At 42.8% G+C, this 22,519-nt stretch overlaps 1 protein-coding gene across 1 annotated transcript in view; it reads right to left on the reverse strand.

Moving 5' to 3' along the window:
• The window catches only part of GPR158 (G protein-coupled receptor 158), a 1,459,961-nt gene that overhangs the window by 1,327,357 nt on the left and 110,085 nt on the right, over window positions 1-22,519 (reverse strand). Inside the window, exon 2 of the mRNA XM_086939967.1 lies at window positions 16,211-16,316. Coding sequence (XP_086796093.1) covers window positions 16,211-16,316 — 106 coding nt within the window. The remainder of the gene's footprint in view (window positions 1-16,210; window positions 16,317-22,519) is intronic.

The following is a 22,519-nucleotide window of genomic DNA, read 5'->3' on the forward strand; positions in this document are numbered from 1 at the left end:
GTGTATCGTTACCATTAACAAAAAGTGCATTACTTGTGTCTATTTCTGAGTCTTTACCGCCTACAGTGGCATGCGTATTTTGAATAGTCTTCTTTTTGGGTATTGCCCCTTCCTTTAACCCCTGTGACACTGCATTGTTATGTTCAGGGATTGCTGTTGTATGTATCAATACATTAGTGGATGCCTGGGTAGGTGGTAAGCTGAGGGCTAGGGGAGCCTGAGTAGAGTTAAGATTAGGTGTTACGAGGAGAGGTTGCAAAACCGCTATACTAGTCCCCTCCAGAGGCAATATATCCTTCTCTCCTCTATTTGGGCTCCGTGCATTAGCAAAATGGCCATTGAAGACCTTTTGGCATGTTCCAAGTCCTGCGATACCCTTCTTTCCATCAGAGAAATCCCCTCATCGATCAGTATATGGGTCCTAACAATAAAATCCTCCAGGGTGCCTGTTAGTTTCTTACCCCCTGCTGCTGCCCTACTTCTGGTTTCAACTGAAGAGCAACCTGCATGCACTCAAGCGCAAAAAATGTTCAAAATTGTAACCAATGAAAATCCTCGATCAAAGTTTGAACCAATGCGTGCCACAAGGAAAAGGGTCCTGCAAAACCCTTTCTCGATAAATGCCAGGGGATACTAGACGTGTGTCAAAGTAGCCTTGTGCACAGCGTTTTCACTCAAAGGAGTGTACAACAAAAAGCTTGTAGGAATCTTCTAGTTCAATAATTAATGCCTACTGAATATCCATGGTGTAGCAATGAAAGAAATTGACCAGATGAAGCATAAGTTTTAGTTCATTGTTCGGTATTGTATTCAAATCATGATATCCAAGGACGATGTTAGAATTCACAAAATCCAGGACATAGAATACCACACTTCAAATTTCATGAAATTGCAAGTCCCAATGCATTTCGGACTTATGGACAAAGCCCTTCATCAGGGGATCTAGAAAAACGACATAAATCATATTATAGACCTATGTATGAGGCAAAGCAATAGGCATAATAATTGCTCAAGCAAGGGGGTGGTGAAAGAAGCCAAACGTAAATAGATAAACAAAATGAGGCACTAGATTAAAGAAAAGCCAAGTAGTGTAAAATAAAATGATGAAAACACAGACCTGCATACATGCCTGCAAGCACAAATCTGGCGTGAGTTAACAAATTCAAACAAAAAGAAAAAATGTGGCGTGTGATCAAAATAATAGAAGTAGTGACTAGCGTGAGTTGAAGCGAGTGCCCGGTAAACCAAAGAAGACATTGAATCACCAGCCAAAGATACCGTAGTCCGGAAATTAAATAAGCATGCAAGTGATTTAATAAAGTAAACAATGAACATGCTCGGTAGCGCTTACGAAGTAGGTAGATAGTAGAGCGTCATCGCCGGTTGCTGCAAAAATGCAGAAGCGAGGCTTAGACAATATCAACAAGCCGGTGAATTGAGAGTGAAACCTGACCGGACGCGTCTCCTACCGAAAGAAGCAATGCAGACGTGCAGAAAGTGCCCACGGTGCCTTGCCGAGAATGTGTGTCAGCGTCGGAGTAACGCCCAAAGTATATGCATAGAAAGAGAGGAAGTCCCGAGCCAAGGGAGTGAAAAGTGTAAAAGGACCAAAGTATATATGCCCGTGGTCGGCCATTTGTAAGTGGTGTGCAAAATAACACTATAAGTGAAAAAAGGTGAACAAAGGTGGCCAGAAGGTCCAGAAAAAGCAACTAATCAAAACTGGAGGCAACATGATTACACACATGAAGTTCATAAATAATAGCACTATGACTGTCATGCCAAGCTCCGCAAGACAATTCAACTGAATAAACTGAATGTGTGCAAACGAACGAAATAACAACTTTTCAGAAATACAGAATGTACATATGAAAGTCTGTTCAAAGAAAACAAGCCAGTTCGAATTTATCGTTAAGACCCAAGGGGGTCAGAGTCTGCATGAACCAGATCCAATGCATCTCGCGTTGAGATAAGTATTTGTTGCAATCCCTATCAGGACGTACATCTATAACTTCAAGTACCCCACATCTCAGTTGTGCGATATTATGTTTTTGGGTGCGCCAGTGTTCAGCAATAGGGGAACTCGTGGTCTGGGTCCTGATCCGACTCTTGTGTTCATTAATCCTAACCTTTAAAGGTCTCTCAGTTTTACCTATGTAGTAAAGACCACAGGGGCACTTGATGTAATACAATAGGTGATGACTAGTGCAAGTCGCATTGAATTTGAGATGAATAGGTTTGCCAGATCTAGGATGGTGAATCATATTCCCCTTGACCACTTCTGGTTTCACACATCTCCGTGCTATAATTAGAAGCACGTGTGGATGTATCCGAGGGAAAGGGAACACCAGTCTATAAATGCAGTAACAGTACATAGAGATATATTATATCACGTAGATGGTCCAGATCACAAAAGGAGTTACTCCAGCAGATTATTTGAGCAGAGTATCTGGCCCAGCCCGGCCTCCTCTGGCCGATAAGCCCGGGCAGGCCCGCGCTTGGCCCGCGACGCGGGGGGTGTGCGCAGATTTTATGCGCCTCCTGGCGCGGATTAGATGCAGGTGGCTTCCGGGTTCTGGCCGCAAAGGTTGCCGGTAGCTGTAGTCCTCTGGTCCCCTCCCTACTGCGGCCGGGCTCTAGGGAGCACGAGCTGCGGCGGCAAGAGGAGACCAGGTACAGGGTGCTGTGGCGCAGGTCAGGGCGTCCCAAGGTGCAGAAGAACTCCCGGCTGAAGAGACTGCAGCGCTACTGTTCAGCGCTTTGGTAAATATCCCCCTCACTTTAGTGTAGATAGCATACCATTCGGTCCTGAAGAAGTGTCCTGATCATTATTGACTTCTCTTACTTGAGGAGCAGGTCCCGGGCCCAGCTCCAACGTCACCTCTCCACCGCCTTGCTTCCTCCAGACTCCCCTGCAAGAGGTCATGGCAAGCCGTGAGGTCCACCAGCTGGTGCAATGCTGTGGTGGCTCCTCCCCATAGCGGAATGCTCTGATCAACAGCTAGAGAGACTGGGGACACTCGGCCCACCACGCTAGCAGAGGGCTCCGGCGAGCTCGAAGTTCACAAGCCGTCAAGCCGTCCCGCCGACCGCCTGTGGGGTGGCAGGTCAGAATGACACTTTATGGATGATAGCGCTCGGCTGTAGTTTGAAGCAGTATATAATTCGTCCGGTGTCTTATGGTTAATTAGGAAACTTCATGCGGCTTTAAAAGTCACCACTCGACTGGGGGTTTATTTTTCAACTCAGAATGACCGGTCAGTTGCAGCGTGTCATTTCTGCCGTGGGCGGTGAAGCCCAACGTTATTCAAACGTTCTTCAATCGTGGAACAATCTCAAGTATTTCGAACCACATCCATGTGCCTTTAGGGCCTATCTTAGGGGTGACTTATAAGTTTTAAAAAGGAAGGTTTAGGCCTGGCCAAAGGTTTATTTGGCCAGGTCGAAATGGCAGTTTAAAACTGCACAATAGGCTGAAATAGAAGGCCTGAGGCGTGTTTAACAAGGATAGTTTAGTGGGTGGCACAATGAGTGCTGTATGCCCATGAGTGCATTTAACCTACAGGCCCTATGTACATCTAATACCATTTACTAGAGGCTTACAAGTAAATTAAATGTGGCAATTGCGTGTTAGACAATTTTACCATGTTTGAAGGAGAGAGCACAAGCAATTTAGCACTGGTTAGAAGTGGTAAAGTGTAAAAAGTCCTAATGCCAACAAAAACTATTTTAATAAAACAAGAGGAGGGATTGCAAAATGTTTGAGGGATTACAACACCAAGGGTGTCAGGTAAGCATGGGCGAATTTTGCGGATCTCGCGTTCGCGGATTTTGCGGATTTGCGAACTCGCAATCCACAAAATCCGCGAATTCTCGCGAATTTGCGGATTTTTTTTTATGTTCGCACGGGTTTCTGCAAGTTCGCGAGGGTTTTGTACAATTTTGCAAATTGCGAAATTGTACAAAACGCGTGCGAACTTGCAGCAACCCGTGCGAACACAATAATATGAAGAGAAAGAAGCTCCTGGTCACAGGAACAGCACGGGGATTGCGCTCATGAAAGTCAAGGATGAAAAGGCCTCTACCCAGCATCACAGCTGACTTTCCACGGTAGATTTGGGAAGAGGCACACCTGTCCAGCCTCGAAGACGCTCATGATTGTTTTTGGGCTAATGAATGAGTCACTGAATTTGAGCATCAACTAGTTCGAGCGCCCATGTGTGTGTTACTATGCAATCGCCCCGAAGGGCGCAGGGGTCCCTTGAATGAGCTGTCCATCATAGTGGGTGAATGGCGGGAAGACGGTGCAAACCGCGAGTGTGTGCGCGGGGCCAAACGTGCGGGGCTTCCATGCGAGTTCACATGCCTCTTGTGTGCATAAAAGGTCAGAGAAAGATCAGTTCAGCCTGGCCTGTTGTAACTATTTTAGGATGGTGCCGGCAAGCTGCCAGCGCCATCCTAAAATAGTTACTAAGTTAGCTTCAACAGGAAGCTCTAATAGATAAAATAAAGCAGGTGCTCGATTTTATCTATTAGAGCTTCCTGTTGAAGCTAACTTAGTAACTATTTTAGGATGGCGCTGGCAGCTTGCCGGCACCATCCTAAAATAGTTACAACAGGCCAGGCTGCAAGTTTTGAACTTTTGCCCCCGGAAAAATCCGCCGCTCGCGGATTTTCGGTAAATTCGCGGGAGTTCGCGGATTGCGAATTTACCGAAAATCCACAAAATCCGCGAGCGCAACGGATTTTCCGCCCATGCTTAGTGTCAGGTCTAGCATGCTTGTTGCCTGTGGTATGGAGATTTCCTCATCCTCTCCATTTGGTGCCAGACGTGGGTTATCCCTGACGCAGCTGCCAGCCACCCTATCTTCAGTAACCTTAGAATGTAACCCTGCAGAGCCGCAACTAGAGCAGAATTTCGGGGGGGGGGCTAAGAAAAAATTTCGGGGGGGGCTGAACCTTTAATCACTAGGCAGAGTGGAGCTGCAGGGCCTCCAACAAGGGGTGAAACAACAGCAAGGCCTAATTAACATTCAAATGGTCTTTAAAAGACCTGTGAAACGTTCGGGTGAGGCTGTGTGTGTGCCCGGGATCTGTCTCATCCCAGGCTGCCACACACGACGGGGGGGCTGAAGCCCGGTGAGTCCAATGGGTGTTGCGCACCTGTAACCCTGCATATATCATATATAGAGGAGTCCAATATGTGTGTTCCCTCCTTTTTGTAACTCTACACTGAATGCCAAAGGAAACCTCACATTCCAGATCTGATTCATGAAATGTAAATCAGAGAGTTGGGTGCAGAGGGCAAGTTGAGTGGACTTAGGAAAGGTGAGCTTTATGGGTACTAACACGACTGCTAGAAAGTGCTACTACCGTTTTAAGTCCTTTCGTATTTAGAGCAACTTTTGCATTTATAGCATGTGTCTGCCTCCTCTTAATTCACAAGTCATTTTTGCAGCCCTCGAGTACGATGGATGGAAAAACAAGAAACAATTTTTTTGCTAATTCATACAATAAACCTTCAGCTCTATAGCTCATTCATATCACAAAGTGCAGATATCTAAATTAACCTGGTAAAGGAGAGCACATATTTTGAACAATACAGCACTGTTTTTGAGTAGCACATTCTTTATTTCGTACTTTGATACCAATGACAAGGTGTCATTGTATGCCTTATTTGTGTGTATATTTTCCAAGTAGGTGTTTCATTGAGTGGTATTTGTCATGGAGTCTGCAGTACTTTAGGCTCCCAGAAAATGGAAGCCTGAATTGAAGCATGTATTCTAAATTCAGGCTGGAAAATTTCTATTCTGAAAAAGATGAACTTTACAAGACATTTTTGTTAAGTCAGTTAAGCTCATTCTAAGTTAACCTGTGCAACGTATGGCCGTTTTCATTTTTTTGGGTAGATATGCTGAGAAAGCACCGTTTTGCCCCCATTTTCTTGAACCTATCTTAGGGTAGGCAAACCTGCAACACTCCTTGGGAGGCTCAGTCAGCCTCAGCGTGCGCACCATGAAATTGCTGGAACGTTTCATGAGAGTTCTTTCAGAAGACAATAGATTTTTTTTTAGCAAATATATAAATGAAATACAACTTTGAAAATTGACAGTTTCGACTGCATTTTTCAAGATGTTCGGCCTTTTAATATCAATTACACCGCCTTGGGGGGAAATATATATTTCTATATTTGTAAAAAAGAAAAAAAAACTTTCAAAACTGGGGCTCATATTGGCCCATTTCATTCCTGTCGAATCAACTTACCGCCATGATCACTTCATTAATACATCTAATGCAGCATGGATTTGTTCCCTCGTGCGACACTGCCTCCCATGTGAACCTTGCCATCTCCGCTCTTGATGTGGCTAGGGAGATAAATGAGTCTGCTGGCATGATTCTGTTGGATGCTGCATTCGACAGGGTCTCCTGGCGCTACCTGTGAGCTGTTATGCCAGAGATGGGATTAGGGCTGGACTTTGTAACCAGGAGCAAGTCATTATAATCCTTTCTGACAGTCAGGGTATCATGCATCGAAATGCTCCCTGAGTTGATTCAGATCAGCCAGGTACAGAGGCAGAAATGCCCTCCTTACCCGCCCACTATTTGCCCTATATTTGGGTCCCTGCATGGTCCGTTAAGATGTCCACTCAATTCCGCCGCTGAGGCTGCACAGTTTGGAGATCAAGATTGTAGCTTATGCTGCTTATTTTGCTGCACTTAATCATCATCTCCGGCAACGGCACTGCCAGCATTAGGGTATGCATGCAGCTTTTGTATTTGGGCATGTCTTGAACATCAATAAAACACAGCTTCTTATTAGTAATGAATCTAATAAGGAGGACTCTCACCGTGTAACCTTGGCCATGTACTTGGCTCTCCAGATATCTTTTGATATGGGAACCGGTGTGTTTCTTAATTGTGAAACACTGTACACAGAACCCCTCTCCCAATGTAGAAAATGGTACAGGCTTCAACTTGGTCAGATTGAGAGATGTAATATTATTAAGATGATAATTTTGCCATGCTATTTATATTTATTTAGGTCTATCCCTCAGTATTCATACAAAAGATTTATCAATAAAGTTGAAAGGAGCTGGCAACATGCCCTGTAGGGAGGGGGAAGTGGCGCTCTCGCTCTTGTGACACTATTATTTACCTGCGCTTATGTTTCCGCTCTCTGCAGGGAGGGGTCTGGTTTAAGGGATTTGGCACTTTTCTTTTCTGAGACCCAAACCTTTTCAACACCTGTTAAGCCGATGCTGCTTATTTTAGGCACCCACAGGTTAAGACGTTACTGGTCTACCATATCATGTGACAGGTTATTCAATCTACCTGACATGTAGCCGGGTTTCATCAATATACCTCTCTTGGTAACAACCCAAACCTTCCACTCTCTCAACACTTACAAACATTTACAATACCATGAACGTCTTGGATGGGAGATTACGAAAAGAAGGGTGCAAATTTCAAAGATGTTTAAACAGCAAATCTGCTTCTACTGATACCATTTGCAAATAATGCTCCCTCTACACAACCTAAGCGAAACATCCTACATGGGAAAATGATAAGGGCTGGGAAAAATCACTGAGAAAATCTAGTCTCTGAATAAGAAGCAGAGAATAGGGAAATAATGTTCAAGGAAAGGCACCGCATTGTGAAAGTGAAATCTGGTGCATTAAACAAGTAGCTATTGTAGATTTAAAAAATGCCCAAACCACTTCTCAGAACTGAAATGAAGAAGCCATTAAAATAAATGAACCCACTGGAGAGCCTATACAATGCGCAGGAGAACCCATATGGTTCATCATCCCACAAAGTCATCAATCTGCAGCAATCAAAACACACTGCAGCAATAAAAATTAACGGTGTAAAATATTAATGCAAGATGAAGATTTAACAAACAAACCAAGCCGAGCAGTTGGTAAGAGTGAGAGGTTTCTAAAGGATAAGCTCATGCTTACTTACATACACAAAGAAAAAATGAAAAGGCAATATAGTCGCTTACAAATATTGGCACATTTCAATGTTTCAAGTACTAAGTAAAAAACATGTCAACAAGCAAAAAAAAATGTGAAATAGACAACGACACAAAGCCAAAATGAGACTCCATTTGACAGGTAATATGCAGCATATAAGGAAATATTAGAGTGTGCTTTTCAGAAGAGATGAGTGATTAGCCCTATAACGTGGGAATCCATCAGGATAGGGCAGCCATAAGAAATGTGGATTTTAAATATATAAACAAATACCATGACAGTAATAATAAGATTTGAGATTTTATAGAATAGATCACATCCCACAAGAGGAGATAGATCCTTTACACTGCACCAAACCGAACTGAGTCCTGATATTTAACAGTTTAGACCCAAAAGGGAGATAACGCCACATATATTTGGGATGAAAACTTGATAACCAGAACTGAAGGCAGACATGGGATACAACATAAAGAAAAAGAAGGTAACAATGATACTGGAGAATGAAATTACTTTTGGTGGGATAAAACAGAAGCAATAAATGAGCAAAAGTACTCTATTTTGAGAAGGCAAAGAATAAATGGAGAGAAAAATTGCTGAATAATAACAAGAAGTGGGCAAAACCCTTACAGATTTTGTCTAGATGTGGAACATAACCTTGAAAACAAAACCAGCTAACTCACGAGACTAGGAAACAAATGAAATCCCCAACTGTATTATGCTATTGAAATACGCATGAATCGATTGATTGATGAAAAATATACATTGCTACACCCCTGCAAAAGCAAAATAAGGGAATTGAACTTAAATTATTGAGTTCAAACGGACATTAAGTAAAAGAGGAGCTTTCGTAGAAATGGAACTTCAGGATACCTATTACGTTCTCTGAAGGTACAACAGTAACGTTGGGAGATGCAGGGAAAACGTTAAATTAAACACGATTAAATATAGTTTGTTGCTCATTTAAATGTTTCATGCAACGTCAGGCTTCAGTAAATTAAACAGTTTCATTCCAAACACAATCTACACTCTGCCGCACAATAATTATTTTAAGTCAGCTAAGTTACCACACATTCAATTAGAGGAATTCTTGCCTGTGTATTTCTACCTATTTACTCCAATTCATGCACCAAATACTTCCACATAAACTTCTTCACTTTGGTCTCCAGCATTACTTCACCAATGTGGTCTCCACTCTCCAGTATTAGCCATGCTGCTATTCAACACACAATCACGCACTCTATCACTGCGTAGGTGGTACCCAGCTGCTAACGCAATTTGGCATCCTCTGAGGGGTATGAATTGTCATATGAATGCAATTACAATACAACACATAACGCCCAACACAGTGTGTACTGCACATTTTTGATTCTCACTAAGCTCAGTGGCGGTGCGTCCATTGGGGGCGTTGGGGCGTTGCCCCACTAGCCAGGACGACCGTCACTATCACGAATTGGCAGGCATTCAATCCATTATCAATTTAATAAATACAATTATGAGCGCTGTCACCAGTCTGTGTGTGTAGCACGACAGAATCATGACTGATCGGACCTGACCTCATCATCGCGGAAGGGTGGGGGCGGGCCTGCGGCAGTGAGTGATGACATCATGACAGGCAGCGTGAGCAGAAGTATGGCAGCCAGGGCAGCAGCAGTGTGCGCATTTTGGACTAGTCATTTTTAGGACTTGCCCACGCATGCGCACACACGCTGCAGTACCTCCCCTCCTCCTCCCCCCCTAGCAGTCAAACAGGCAGGGACCCGGCTTCCCCGGGTCTCATTATGGGCAATATTGGCCCTGCTCGTATGCCAATCCTGGCGCAGTGGCACTGTTAATGCTGCGCCAGGATTGGCTGAGTAACAGTCACGAGGAGAGTGAGCGCCGTAGACCTCGTGACTCGTGCCTGCTGCAGTGAGGGTCTTCTATATCAGCCTCGACGTCGCGGCCCGGGACCGGGGAAGGTAAGTTTTAATTTATTTTTTTTTAAAACCCCCTTCACCTCCTCCCCCCCATGCCAACAGCGTGTGGGGACATCCAGAAACCACAGCACGTGCCAGCAGAAGTCAGCCGCTCGGAACCGGGAAAGAGCGAGACAATGCGCCCTTCTCCTTTGAAACCGTTTTCAATGCTGAATGTGAGTTAGATGAGGTCGCACCTACACCTGTGCTAATTACTAGCGCTGTTGTTTAATAGAAACACGTAGATTGCTTAATGCTGCAGTTGGCCGCTTGTAAATGCTGCGGGTGCTCCGTTCGTCGACATTGGGAGGATGGAAGGCAGGGTTACCCTGGCCTGAACAGTATTCCAAGTCGTGACCTGCAGCTGAAGCACAGAGATCAGCGGAGGGCACTTGTTTTTAATGGTCCTTGTGTTTCAAAGGCCTGGCCCAAGGTGTGAAAGGTCCATTTGTCTACCGTGCACTGCACATGTGTTTTCTTGATAATAGCAAATATGGAGTGTGTGACCCGTGCGTGGTGGTATTTTTTTTTAATGTACAAAATTAACCTTGTTTAATCATGCTGCCTTCCACGCCATTAAGATACACAACTTTTAAATGAATTTGCTGAGTTTGTCTCCGGTGATGTTAGGCGCAATCCTGCCACAGAAAGAAGGGCTTTGTGTGTTACACAGACTTTCAAGACCATGGGCAGATATTTGCCCACTGCCAGGAAGCATTCGCCCAGTGCACTGTTAATAGTATTAATGGCCTTGGTTAGCACAACTTCCTGCACTGCACGCCGTCTGGTACAACGTTGACTGTGTGGCCTTATTTTGAAGCCACACATTTCTTTAAATGTGACGCAATGACGAGCCTTTTCGCCTCATGAACAGGGTAGTGATGTGGTGTTGTGCAGGAGGGGAGCGGATGATCGTTGTGACGTCCTCCAGCTGGCTGAAATGAGCAGGTGACCACCACACCCTACAGAATGCTCAGGTTCCATATGAATAACATAAAGAAACATTATCCCTTAATTAATATTGCTGGCAAAAAAGCTTTCCGAGCAGACGGAAATAGCACAATAAAAAGAAGTTGCAGATCAATGCAACTCATGCCAACAATTCCCCCCCCCCCCAAATCGTTCCCACCGAATTACTCATCTCACGTTCAGTATTATGAACCAAACATTCTTGTGAACTCTTTTCATATTCCATCCAACTCTGCAACAATTAAATCACTTCTGCCGTGGAATGAAATGAAGAAAGTTGACAAAAGGCCTTAAGAACAATTTATCAAACATTTAAAAAGTGCACCTCAATCATATCCAACACTTTAAGTGGGCCGGGTCGGGGCATTGGCAGCAATTAATAATTAGACAAAGTGGTTGAAACTGATCCCTTTCAGCCCCTAAATTCATTTCTTTAATCACCGGAGTCAAAAAACGCACAGTGCAGCAGGTTGAACAACCAAATCTTCCCCTGAGTGAATATGACATCCAGGGAGGCCGTTACCTCTGAGCGAAAGCAAGTCCTGCCGCCATGGGGCCTGTCAGCAACTGGTTTGTTTTACTTTTATTTGTTCCTTTGTTTGCAGCTGCGTGAGGCAGGTGGGCTGGAGGCACACCACTGTCCCCTACCACTCAGACAGCTTGTTGGTTGCAGTAAATCTAGAAGATTTACGTAAAAGTGCTTTGGTGTTGATGAAGGATAGAGCACAGTATGATGGAATTTGTATTGTGGTGTGATCCGATGTGGCAGGCAACCTAGAGTGAATGTTTACATGCTGATGACAGCACTTGGAGTTAAGGTCTCATGTGGGTTATTAGCAGCAGCATAAAGGTGCAGTTATGGCTGAAACTCGTAGGTCCTAGAGGTGCTCCACTTAAAACTGCTGAAGCAAAGCCATAGGCAAAAGGTTGCCTAGCAAAGGGAGACAGACAGTCAGGTGTAGAATGATGTTTTGAGAAGCTCCAGCAAAAAAGACAAAATTAATACCTTGTTGGAATTTTAAAAAGTTCTGGCACAGATTTCTATTGTTTTTTAGTGGCTTACAATAAATATAAATGACTGGCGCTGTCCCTCAGAATTTTGAGTGCACCTTGTGTGATGTTTTTCTGCTTCTGATAAAAAAAACGTGTTTAATGCTAATTTCACTCAATATTTGTGGAGTAAGTTTTTCTGAATATGAGAGACCGGATTTGTGATTTAGACCATTCCTTTAATTGCATAAACCACGCATTTTTAAAAAGATTCCTGCTCAAGCTTCTTTTAGAAACCCCCACTTTTATGTGCCACTACCTAAATAGTGTTAAAATAGTGTTTCTCTTTGAAGTGCTTGATTAGCTCTGTTTTATTACACAAATATTCTTGCTGTTGAGCATGCTGCGCTTTGAGAATCTGATGAGTTAAACAGTGCAAAGTGCTCTGCCACTCAATGTGTATGTGTGGCAAAACCTGACAAGGAGTGGTGGTTGTAACCAAATGTCCAGGAGGCCACTGAGAGCATGAGTATGGCACACCAGATCTTGGAACTCCAGTACTGCAGATCCGTTAAACTGCGCTTTAATTTTGTGATCCTGGCTGTGAAAACCCGATCGAGAAGATAATGTAATCGCCAGATGTTATGACTGGGATAGTGGTGGTGCTGAGTAGGGTTAGAGTGGAGATGCAAAGGTGGAAATTCTGGTTTTGAAATGTGTTATTTCCTCTTATTCTTTTCAAACGTTTTGTGGGAGAACACCCCCCCTAAATCTCCCTAATGTCCATCATCCTTTCTAATCTCACTCACTAAGCCAAACTTGCCTTTAACATTTTTGCCCCACCACTTTGAAAAGTCACCAGCCACCACTGAGCTCATTCCACCATTTAAGTATACTTTCATCACACACATTGGCAGAGATCAATGTAAGGATATTTGACATGACCTTTACCCAAAATAAATTAATGCCTCAATCACTCTGCCAATTTAACTCTCAAATTCAGGGAATGCCCCTGTCCCACATAATACAACATTGTTGTGCTTTGTGTAGTTGCTTGGAAGGGCACTGTGGGAAATTTAAGTTTATCTGCACCATTTTTTTTATTCATTTAATGCATCGTGGATTGCATATTATAAGCTAAATAAGAGGATTGACTAGATCCCATTTCAAATACCCTATTTTCCGGATCTTCTCCAACTCTTCTGATTTTTTTTTGTTTGATCTGTTTATTAGATTTTCACATAATTATAGTAGATTGACAGGTATATACATTTTACAAGAAACCAGTAGTTATAATTCCATATACAGAATTCAATACAGTTAAACTTCAAATTGATATGTGAGTGATACCAGTCTGACTTATTAACGTGGGTTATGCGTACCCTTGGTCCAACATATGCATATAACTATTCCAGCTGCTGTACAGTACTTCAGGATAACACAATATAATCGTATTATATGCATACACTCTACGTATATATGTGCATTTCGAAAATTTCTTATTAACCATGTTAATATATTCAAATTTCGACCAGACAATCATTTAACTAACATTAAAACTTATATAATAACCAATTGGACGGACAAGGAGAGAGCTCAGGAATAGCTTTGGAAGCAAGAGGAAGTCATTAATCATAGCATGCTTGACGAATTATACATTCTCATATATGCGTCTATTATCAACAAATATTAACACAATTTGCCAAAGGCAGTCTACATGGAGCATAATCGAGATCACAATTTAAGACAAATCACCACACCGATCCAGGGTATTTTTAGGTAACGTGAGAACCGTCAGACATGTCATCCTGAGTAACCATCCCTTGCAGTGTGCACAACATTGTATTCCATGCCGAAGAGATGGGGTACTTACGGAGTCCCAGCATGTCCTCCCTCACCAATTAGACTGATTCAGCTTTGGCACAGTTTATCATGGAATCCAGCTATACCTTTATCAACGGAGGCTCCTCCGCTTTCCAGCGGCGTGTAATTAGACTTTTAGGCACCACCAAAAATCTGGAAGAACTTCATGCTCCTTATGTCTATAGAATATCCCCGTAATGCAGGCCTTCCAGTCCTGCGGTATTTCCCTATCCGTGCTTGTGTTCAGGGAATGGATCACCTCCTCCCAGTATGAGGGTAATTTGGGGCATGACTAGAGCATGTGTAGTAAATCAGCCCCTATGGTCTTGCATCGCGGGCAGCATGCATCAGACGTATTGAAATATCTATTAATCTTGTCTGGGGATACGTACGCTTTGTGCACAACATAAATTTGGATCAGCTGGAAATGCACATTACCGGGATCTGCCTGGGGCTTCCCAATAACATGGACCGTTCAGGATCCGTGTACGGTCTCGCCACATCTACCTTCAACTCTTCTTATGATGAAGATTATCATGGGCAACAAAATCAAATTGTGGGTACTTGGATTCGGGACTGTCACTATTTCATAACTTGTTATGTTTATGGCGTGCATATGAGCCATTACACACAACAAAGGTTTCTCATGGCTGTTGTCTACGGTGTGATGCTGCAGCACTTGACAACGTGGTGGTCATCAAGCATAACATTCTAACTATAGGCTACAACTGTTTCCCTCCACCTTCGCATGGTCTGTGCAGATTTTAGTCAAGTTCTGTACAGGCTGCTGCCCACACCTTCTATATTTTACAGGCCCACTGGAAGCTGAGAAGAGGATAACGCTGGACTTCTGTCACAATGTTCTTGTCTACTCTGAGGTAACTATGGCATGGAAAGGCGCGCTAACGCTGTCTGCTATTGATCTCCCTGCCTACCTTGGGTCTACATGGACCACAGGGAGAAAAGAGGCAGAATTTTTGTGGACGACCTTCTGTTCTCAGCTCCGATCCCATCTTCCACTGGCTCTCAAGAGCCAAAGTAAATAAGTAATATTGGTGGCCTTGTGTTACTCTCTCAAAACGGCAGGTGAGTGTAATGACAGCGCCCATTCTGATTGAGCGGGTCTAGCTACTGTGTTCATGAACCTAGCGCTTAGAGGGAAGTGGTAGATAGAATATCTTCCAATTAGAAGGATTCCAAAATTTGTTTAAGTAGCAATACTCTTCCAAAATGTAATAATTTCTTAGGACAAATGAACGTGTACAACATTGTCACATGTATACTTGCGCAGTTCAAGAACACAATGCCCGTTTCAAATGAAAAACTTCAGCACAATGAAATTAACCTGCTCTCTCTTCAAGATCTTGCAAACCTCCTAAAACAACAGGATATCGATCAAAATGCTGACAATAACGTTGTCACCTTGAAATATGCAATAGTTCCTCTTCAGTCGCATTTTTTGTTTTGATTGACCATGTTTAATCTGACATAAAACGCTTAAGAAAACCCTTGTATAATCATTCCAAACAACCACACGAGGTGACAACAACCGATCATCACACACATCTCCGAATATTTAACATAAAAAATAATATTAAAAACATTAAACATCTGCTGGCCTTACTGCACCCGTCCATAGTAAGGTCACTGCATCTTTAAAACAATTTAATACACAAATACCAGGGAATAGCATCAATCAGTGGACCAACAGCAGAACAAAGCCCTACTTTTTACAACACTAGGACAGCAATATTTGTAAAAAAATTCAGTAATATCACGAGGCCCAGGAAGACCGAGCGGCAACGAAAATCAACAGGACAAAGCATGCACGAGAGGTAGTTTCAAACAACACCGCACCTAGCAATTGTAACAGCGTGACTGCTTTTAACACAACATTCAGAATCTTCACTAATGATAGGGAGGTCAAACATTGGGATTCATTTCACTTTCATAATAGAAACTTTGCAAACCCCTCCTTCAGTATCAGTCGATACAGTGTGTGTTTAAAGTTACTTTAACATGTGCAGAAATGCTACTAAAGTGGTGTCTCTGCCGAAAAGTGTAATATGACACCTTAATTAAGCTGCATCAGCATCTGAAGAGTCTGTTTACTGCCTCACTTATCATCCACTGGCACATTTTCACAGTGGTTTGAACAAAACGCGTTCCTGGATTTGCATGAGAATGACCCACTTATTTATTCATTTTGCTTATTCAATGTTGAATGAGGGATTCTACAGTTGTATAGTTGCTTTCCTTCACACCCGATAATGTTCTAAATATTATATATATATATTTTTTATTTTATTTTTTTAATCTTTTTATTAACTATATATTTTTTTTTGACTATGCATAATGCAAGATAGAAATGCACAATTGCCACAAAATATGTAAAGGCAAAGCAGGTGCAGTAGACTCTTTTACACTGCTCAGTTTATAATAATTTAGCAGTCTTACCTCTGAGCTGTTATGCTGACATTTGTGAGTTCCAGAAAACCAGCCATCGTCTGAGCATTGGTCAATGTCCACCTTCTGCAAATTAAAGTCCACTCGAACAACTCCCCTGAAACAGGAAAGTAACACTATTCAATCATTTTCGTAATATCAATAACAAATCTTCTGCTTATGATGATTTCTTGCGCTCACATTAGATACAGCTAATGGATAATGCTATAGCTGCAACAAATGCAGTGGACTAGTAAATCGACAGCAAAGGAGGTCAACCAGCAATTTGTGCTAATAATGATTTTCAGCCAATTAAATTTTTGCAATTAACAGAAGTAAGTGTGCTCGGATTTACAGATTAAATAACTCTGGTATTAACAGGAGTGTGCACATCCTAGCGAACTTTGGGGCAGATTTATATTGGACATGCGCCACGTTTGCGTCACGCAACGGTGGCGTAAACGTGGCACATCTCTACCACCTATTTACAACATGACGCATCTAGGCAGATGCATCACGTTGTAAAGCCCTGCGCCACATGTGGGCGTTCCGGCGCAGGATGGGCGTTCCGGGGCAGGTGCGCCTCGCAAAAGTGGCTGAGTGAAATCTACAAGATTTCACTCAGTCACTTTTAGGCCAATGCTGCGTCAAAACCCTGCGCCTGCTTGAAGCAGGCGTAAGGCTTGACGCAGCAGTGGACAGATAGGGCACCCACGAGCCTTGCTGGAACTGCGTCGCGCTTGCGACGCAACTCCAGCAATGCGTCACCTTTATAGCACAGATGCGTCACGCATCTGTGCCGTTTTTGCCTCATGGTGCGCCGCATTGTAAATGCGGCGCACCATGGGTGGCGGAGCTGCAGTGCACAATAACTGGCACATCCCTGGGGATGCGCCAGTTATTGTAAATCTGCCCCATTATGCTTTTTTGGGGAAAGGATGACAAAGTTTCCATTATTAAACCATGCATTTGATGTAAAATGTGAAGGTTTGTGTAGGTTTATAGTGTATGCTGAGGTCGTGAATTCAATCTATTATAATCTGAATCTAGCATTATTTACAAGAAGTCAATAAAAGTGTGCAGGTGGATCAAGTGACATTTTAATAAATAAACCACTGTGAACAAGAAAATTAATTAATGTAGGGATCAGTGAGGGCACAAGCCCAGAGGTTGTTCTGCTACCTTACCCCGTCAAGTCCCGTTTTTAGGTCTGGCTACGGACAGTTTTCGCTGTTGCGAGAGCTATTGTTGCTATCTTTCTCAAGTGAGTTTTCAGATGAGTATCTATCTCTCACCTCATATTATTGATTGTTGTTGTATCATTACTTCTTGAATGCCTCCATTGCAATGTATTAGGCACAAACAGAGACCATCTTACAATTCAAAAGCAGAATGAACAATCACACTTTTTTATCACATTTAGCCCACTCTACTATCACTATATACTACAGGATGATCAGCCCCATCATGGCATCACTAGCTTAGCACTGCACCACCAACCAATGCCACCCCATACCACAACGCTAACAACCCTTTGTGAGCTTACTACCATTTTAGCACTACAGCACTGCTGCTGGACACCCTGAGATTATTGGGATCCCACCAGGCAGATGTACTCAATCCAAAAGGAAATTATGACTTTTTTCTGTGGAAAGGAACAGTGATGGGTGTATCTCACCTCCTCTGTTGTGTTCTATGTATAGGGGTCTTAGGAATCAGACAGTCCAATCAGAGAAGTTCTCAGATGATTATGCAGTCACCTCACATACTCCAGAATTGTTACACACACAAATAATAGTATTTTGTTAAGCAATGGTATTTTTTATATGCTACTCTTCCATTAATCACATGGACAAGATTTAACATTATAGTTGTAAATAGCTCTGCAACTAAAAAAGAAATAAGTGAAGGCTAGATACACCCCGAATATGTTTCATGTTCATCACATATCCCTAAATGCAGCATTTGCTAAAAAGCTATTACATTTTGGATTGCTTAATGTTCAACCCCATTTCTAATTAACATTAATAGAATATTTCTATTGGGGTACAAAGGGCGCTATCAGTTTTCTAAAATTAAAAAAAATATTATTTAATAACACAAAATCACTAGTATAATTACATGCTGGGAATAGAATGTCAAGTTCTTGTAACTGCCACTACCCAGTTCCCAACCCCTTTGTAAAGGAACAGTTGTACTTCAAGCTCAAAGGCTTCTCAACATATTTTAGAAATTAAGATGAATACATTATTTTAGAACTAGAGAGAAAGGAGCCAGTCAGAATGCGATTTTTTGGGTTATGAAATAAGCATCAAATAATTTTGATGGGCTTTGAAATATGGCACCTTGATTGCAGATTCTGGTCCACTGTTTCAATTTTGAACAAATAGTGTTCCCACTGAAGGCACTGAAGAAACCCCTTGCAGTGTCTGAAATATGTATGCACCAAGCAGCATAATGATTGTAGCTGTATGCATTTTCATAGTTATCTGCACTCAGATATGGATCTGTATCATATAATGAAGCTTGGGTCTGTAGATCAGTCAAAACATCCTTGAAACTGTCTGTGTCCAATTTGCTGGCAAAGGTTCCTGGTGCGACAATGTCATCTAGGATGAGACAAAGGGAACGGGGCACCTGCAGAGTCTGTTGGTCCCAGCATTTGGGGCCAAATCTTCCCAATATACAACATCTTGAAGTGGCATGGCTGCCGGATTGACAGCAGACACACTCCTTGAAAATGATTATGCCAGAGGTGTGTGGGTCCTGTCCTCCTAGTTCTATGTGGCGCTCCATCGAAATGAACTGGAGTAGGAAAAGGAAACAGCCTACCTCTGGGAGACTCATGTTTGCTGCACGCTGATTCCAAGGCCATAACAAAGATCAACAGTGTGAAAGGCTTCAGGAGTCCCCATCTAGAGTACATATCATCTGGTGGCATGTATGAGGACAAAAAATGAAGAAGAAAAAATAGATACACTCCTTGAAGCTCATTGAAACTTCCTTGCTTGCTAGATGCAATTGCTATTGGATTTGACTCTTCGTAGACTGGCAAGTATTCACCATGCACAATTTGAATACGAAAAACCAACTCTGCCATGTATTTTGCATAAGTGATTATAGCCTGTTCTGAATTTATATTTGGTGGGCCTCTGATGCATTGGTCATTTAATTCAGTGTGATTCTGAGTATTCAGCGTTTCCAACCCAGATATTGCTGGTGGTGCTCTTGGCACTAAACAGTAAAATCTGCAGCACAAGCTTGTTCACTTTCAAAGTCCACAACACTTCCCACTTGTTGAGCAGCACCTGCTCTGCAGCACACCTTGGAGAGGCATTTCTGGCTGTGGCACACTGTGTATTTGTTGTCGTTGTGGCAGTGGATTGGGCGAATGTGAAGAAGCGGTCACATGTTAAGAATTGATCGAGTCAATACTTGTCTTTCCTTCTACCCTTGTAATTACGTTTCTTATATTGCTGTGGCTAGCTGAGGCTTTCTATAGACAAGTCCAAACTCATCTTTTTTGGGTAGCGTCTTGTCTTCTAGCTCGCCTGTCTTTGGGAACCAGTCAATGGCAGCCAATGTTGGCGGTGGTAGTTGCTTGCACTTAAACTTTACTGGGTTCACTATAAATCCTATAACAGATCAGGTTGCGTTGGAACATGAGGCTTCTCAACTCCCTTTTACCCACCCAAGACATAAATGGCATGCAAAATGTGATTGCAGAAGATGTACAATAAAACAATATGTGCTTACACAATTTATTTAAGTATCCCTGTGCACTGTGTAGATTGAGGGGATGCACAATTACAGAAAACCTTCACAGTCTAGGCTTGCTTATGCACACTATTGCTTCTATCTACCCCTCGGTTAGCAGTTGGCTCGAAGGGGTTACAGAATTGTTGATGTACTCCTACCTCAGCAAGTGACTCTGCTAACTTTGGCAGTAAAAGCCAGCCTTTGTTCTGAGGGAAAGGTATGCATTCCACCCATTGTTACTCAGCACACGTTTTTTGTTTCTCCCCAAGCTGTGGTGCTGAGGCCACTCCCATATAAAAACACAATTGAAGTGACTGTACCACTACCCATATATATTTATGTTTATTTTTGCGATTGGAAAAAAACAATGAGATTGAAGTAATTGTTATCAAACGATTGAGCTGCTTTAATTATATTTATAATTTATAAAGCGCCTGAATCACCCCCCAAGGGGTATTTCCACGCTAAGGACCTGCTTTCGTCAGCCAGAGAAAGGAACAGATTAGAAAAATGCAGTCTTAAGAAGCCTATGGAACTGCAGGTGATCAGAACACTCCCGCAGATGGATAGGCAGTTGGTTCCAATAGGTAGGGGCTAAATGGAAGAAAGCGTTACCCCCACCACAGGTAGAGATTTGGTCCCAGAGCGTAACGCCCTGGGAGGCTGGTATTTGGTAGATTTTACTGCCAGATAGCTGGGGCTTGCCATTTAGGGATTTGTGTACAATGCAACAGATCTTAAAATGGATCCGCTTACACACTGGGAGCCAATGCAATCTCTGCAAGAGGGTAAGGGAAGCGGTACGAGGAGGAGCATTGGAGACCAGCCGGGCAGCGGTATTTTGGACCACATGTAATCTGTTCAATGATGCTTCATTAGCTGGGATGAGCAGAGCATTGCAATAATCCAGGTGACTTAATACTAGTGTCTGGATAAGGGTTTTCCGAGTGGACAGAGGGCGAAAGGGAAATACCCTTTGCAAGAGGCTTAGAACATGGAAACAGGCACTGGTGGTGGTTGAGGCCTGTTCCTTCAATATTAACTTATGGTCTAGGCAGACGCCTTGGTTTTTGCCACAGTCTTGGGGGTCAGTGCGGATCCCAGCTTCGATGGGCACCAGCTCGGGGACCACCTCATAGATGCGTCACCAAACAGCCAAATTTCTGTTTTTCCGACATTGAGCTGGAGAAGATTATGTCTCATCCAGCTCGCAATGGTTTGCATACCTTCTGAGAAGATGGACTGAGCATTGGGGTTGTTTTTATCGAAGGAGAGTAGAAGCTGAGTATCATCAGCATACGAGATAGGTATGAAACCTGAGTTCCTAAGTAATCCTGCCAATGGGGCAACATAGATGTTAAATAAAGTTGGACTGAGACAGGATCCCTGAGTTACTCCTTTAGTCAGTTCCACAGTCTCAGAGCGGAAAGGGCCCACATTGATAGTCTGAGTTGTATGTGAAAGAAAGCTCAGCATCCAATGTAAAGCTGTCCCTTGATTACCAATTTTACTGAGTCTCCTGATCAAGATTTGATGTGAGACAGTGTTGAAAGTCGAACACAGATAAAGCAGCACCAGTAGAACTGCCTGTCCGTTGTCTAGAGACTGTCCGATGTTATCAGTGACATCAATTAGAGCTGACTCAGTACTATGCCTGGGTCTAAAACCTGACTGGGAGGGATCAAGACAACTGGAGGCTTCTATAAAGTTTGAAAAGTGTTTATTAATATGGTGAGATACACTTGAAGAAGGCTTGTTTGTTTGTTGTTGTTTTTTGCTGTTTTCCAGTTTTATATAGCGCAAACTCGACCCAAAGGTATTGCAGCACTTTACATGAGCACCAGTTACGTTACATAAGGGCACATTCAATTCATTGTTAGGCACGGCGAGAATAAGTGATTTGCCCAGAACCACAGGATGTGGAGTCGACCCCGAGGTTCGAACCTTGGTTTCCCAGGTCCAAGCTCGGCAGTCTACCCGTCAGACCACATCCTCTCCCCTGTTTCTTTGACTTTGTCTCTGTTAATTGAAGGATTTTACACTACTGTACAGACTGTTGAGTGGCCTTGGGCAATAAGAGCTGAAATGTCACTCATACAATATATGTAAAGTGGCAAGGACACTAGCAAGTACTAAATCTATTCCCTCATGTTCAGCCCTAACCGTATTAGATTAGATTCATTTACGTGGTACAGTGCAGTCACCCACTCCTAGTATTTTGGATTTAGGGAGCCCATTTTGTGCTCGGAAATAGTTGTACTTTACTAGGAAGCCAGTAAGTGGAAATATTGTAATGTATCATAACTGTATTACTGAGCTAATTTTGGGTCAATAGTTGGTGACCTGGTTACTGCCTCCACTTTACATATTTGAAATTAAGATTTTGAGCAGCAGCAGAATTGAATTTTGTGTGGATTCTCTCACTCTGGAGTGCTGATGTGTGTTGGACATCCAACAACAGAAGTTGTGTTTTAAAGGTAGCTCTCTGTACCCAGAGCATGTTTTGCTCTTATGGATTTCCATAATCAATCTTTGTCGTCATTAGATTCTCAATAGATTAAA

The sequence above is a fragment of the Lissotriton vulgaris genome, chromosome 10 (assembly GCF_964263255.1).
Source record: "Lissotriton vulgaris chromosome 10, aLisVul1.2, whole genome shotgun sequence".
NCBI lineage: Eukaryota > Metazoa > Chordata > Amphibia > Caudata > Salamandridae > Lissotriton > Lissotriton vulgaris.